The following is a 1,204-nucleotide window of genomic DNA, read 5'->3' as shown; positions in this document are numbered from 1 at the left end:
ATGGATGATTTCGATGAAAATGTGGGATTAAAAGCTCGCCAAAAATATTTAAGTGCTGGTAAATCTATTGATCTTATTGGACACCTGCACTGTGATGTTTTTAACCAGGACAAATTTCTTATCAATGGTGGGGAATTGAGGCTACGACTAGTACGCTCAAAAGATTTATTCTGTCTTATGGATGGCACAAATGGCTGTAGTATAAATATTGAGGAAGCCTCACTAATTGTGCGTCGAGCAAAAATTAGTCCCGGTATTCTATTAGCTCATGCAAAAGCTCTATCTCATGGTACTGCAAAATATCATATTACACGTGTCGAGGTAAAAGCTTTGTCTCTACACTCAGGCGTTCACTCTGAAACGCTTGATAATGTTATTCTCGGCCAAATGCCAAAAAGAATAATAATTGGGTTTGTGGACAATATTGCATTCAACGGAAACGGAAGCAAAAATCCTTTTAATTTTCAAAATTATAAAATTAATCATCTTTCGCTTTATGTTGATGGTACTCAGATACCTTCTAAACCACTACAGCCATCATTTGGGGATAAGAAGTTGTATGTCGAAGCTCATCACACGTTATTTAGCGGAACTGGTATCCATTTTCTGAACGAAGGAAATAATATTGATAGAGTGAATTATCCTGCAGGAAACTGTCTGTTCGCCTTTGATCTTACACCTGATCTCTCAGCAAACTGTTACTCTCACTGGAATCTTGTAAAACATGGTAGTCTCAGAATTGAAGTACGATTCGAAGACGCCTTAACTAGTACTATTAATTGTCTTGTATATGCGGAATATGATAATGTTCTGGAAATAGACTCGTCCAGACAGATTATTGTTGACTTTAGCGCTTGAGTGGGGAAAAAATCAATTATGCCAATGACTTGACGTACTTCAAAGACAGTATACTGCATGCATCCTTCGTGAAAAGTTGGTTTTCTTTCCTACATTCTAACAAAAAATATATATATATACGAGATTATGGTTGACGACGTGATTGACATACAAAGATTTAGAGACGATGCTGGTCGATTTATTCCTAAAGAAGTAGCTGTGATTTCTCTGGACCGTTATTGCATTTCTCATTGGATTATTTCTCCACGATTTTCATTTAGTGATATCACGAATGAATCTCAACAACAAAATAACTGGCTTAGTTGTCATCATCACGGTATTGAGTGGTTTGAAGGAGACGTCCCAA

At 36.8% G+C, this 1,204-nt stretch overlaps 1 protein-coding gene across 1 annotated transcript; it reads left to right on the top strand.

The window, feature by feature from the left end:
• LOC117171157 (uncharacterized protein F54H12.2-like) lies at positions 1 to 858 on the top strand. The gene has a single exon (XM_033358214.1). It carries the CDS (start codon positions 1 to 3, stop codon positions 856 to 858), a length of 858 nt encoding a protein of 285 aa, XP_033214105.1.
• The last annotated feature ends 346 nt before the right edge of the window (positions 859 to 1,204 follow it).

Source organism: Belonocnema kinseyi, chromosome 4 (assembly GCF_010883055.1).
Source record: "Belonocnema kinseyi isolate 2016_QV_RU_SX_M_011 chromosome 4, B_treatae_v1, whole genome shotgun sequence".
Lineage (NCBI taxonomy): Eukaryota > Metazoa > Arthropoda > Insecta > Hymenoptera > Cynipidae > Belonocnema > Belonocnema kinseyi.
Note: the sequence above shows the minus strand (reverse complement) of the source record. Positions and strands in the feature narration are given on the sequence as shown.

Coding starts and splice junctions, on each gene's coding strand:
- LOC117171157 (XM_033358214.1), top strand. CDS start 1: ATGGATGATTTCGATGAAAATGTGGGATTAAAAGCTCGCCAAAAATAT.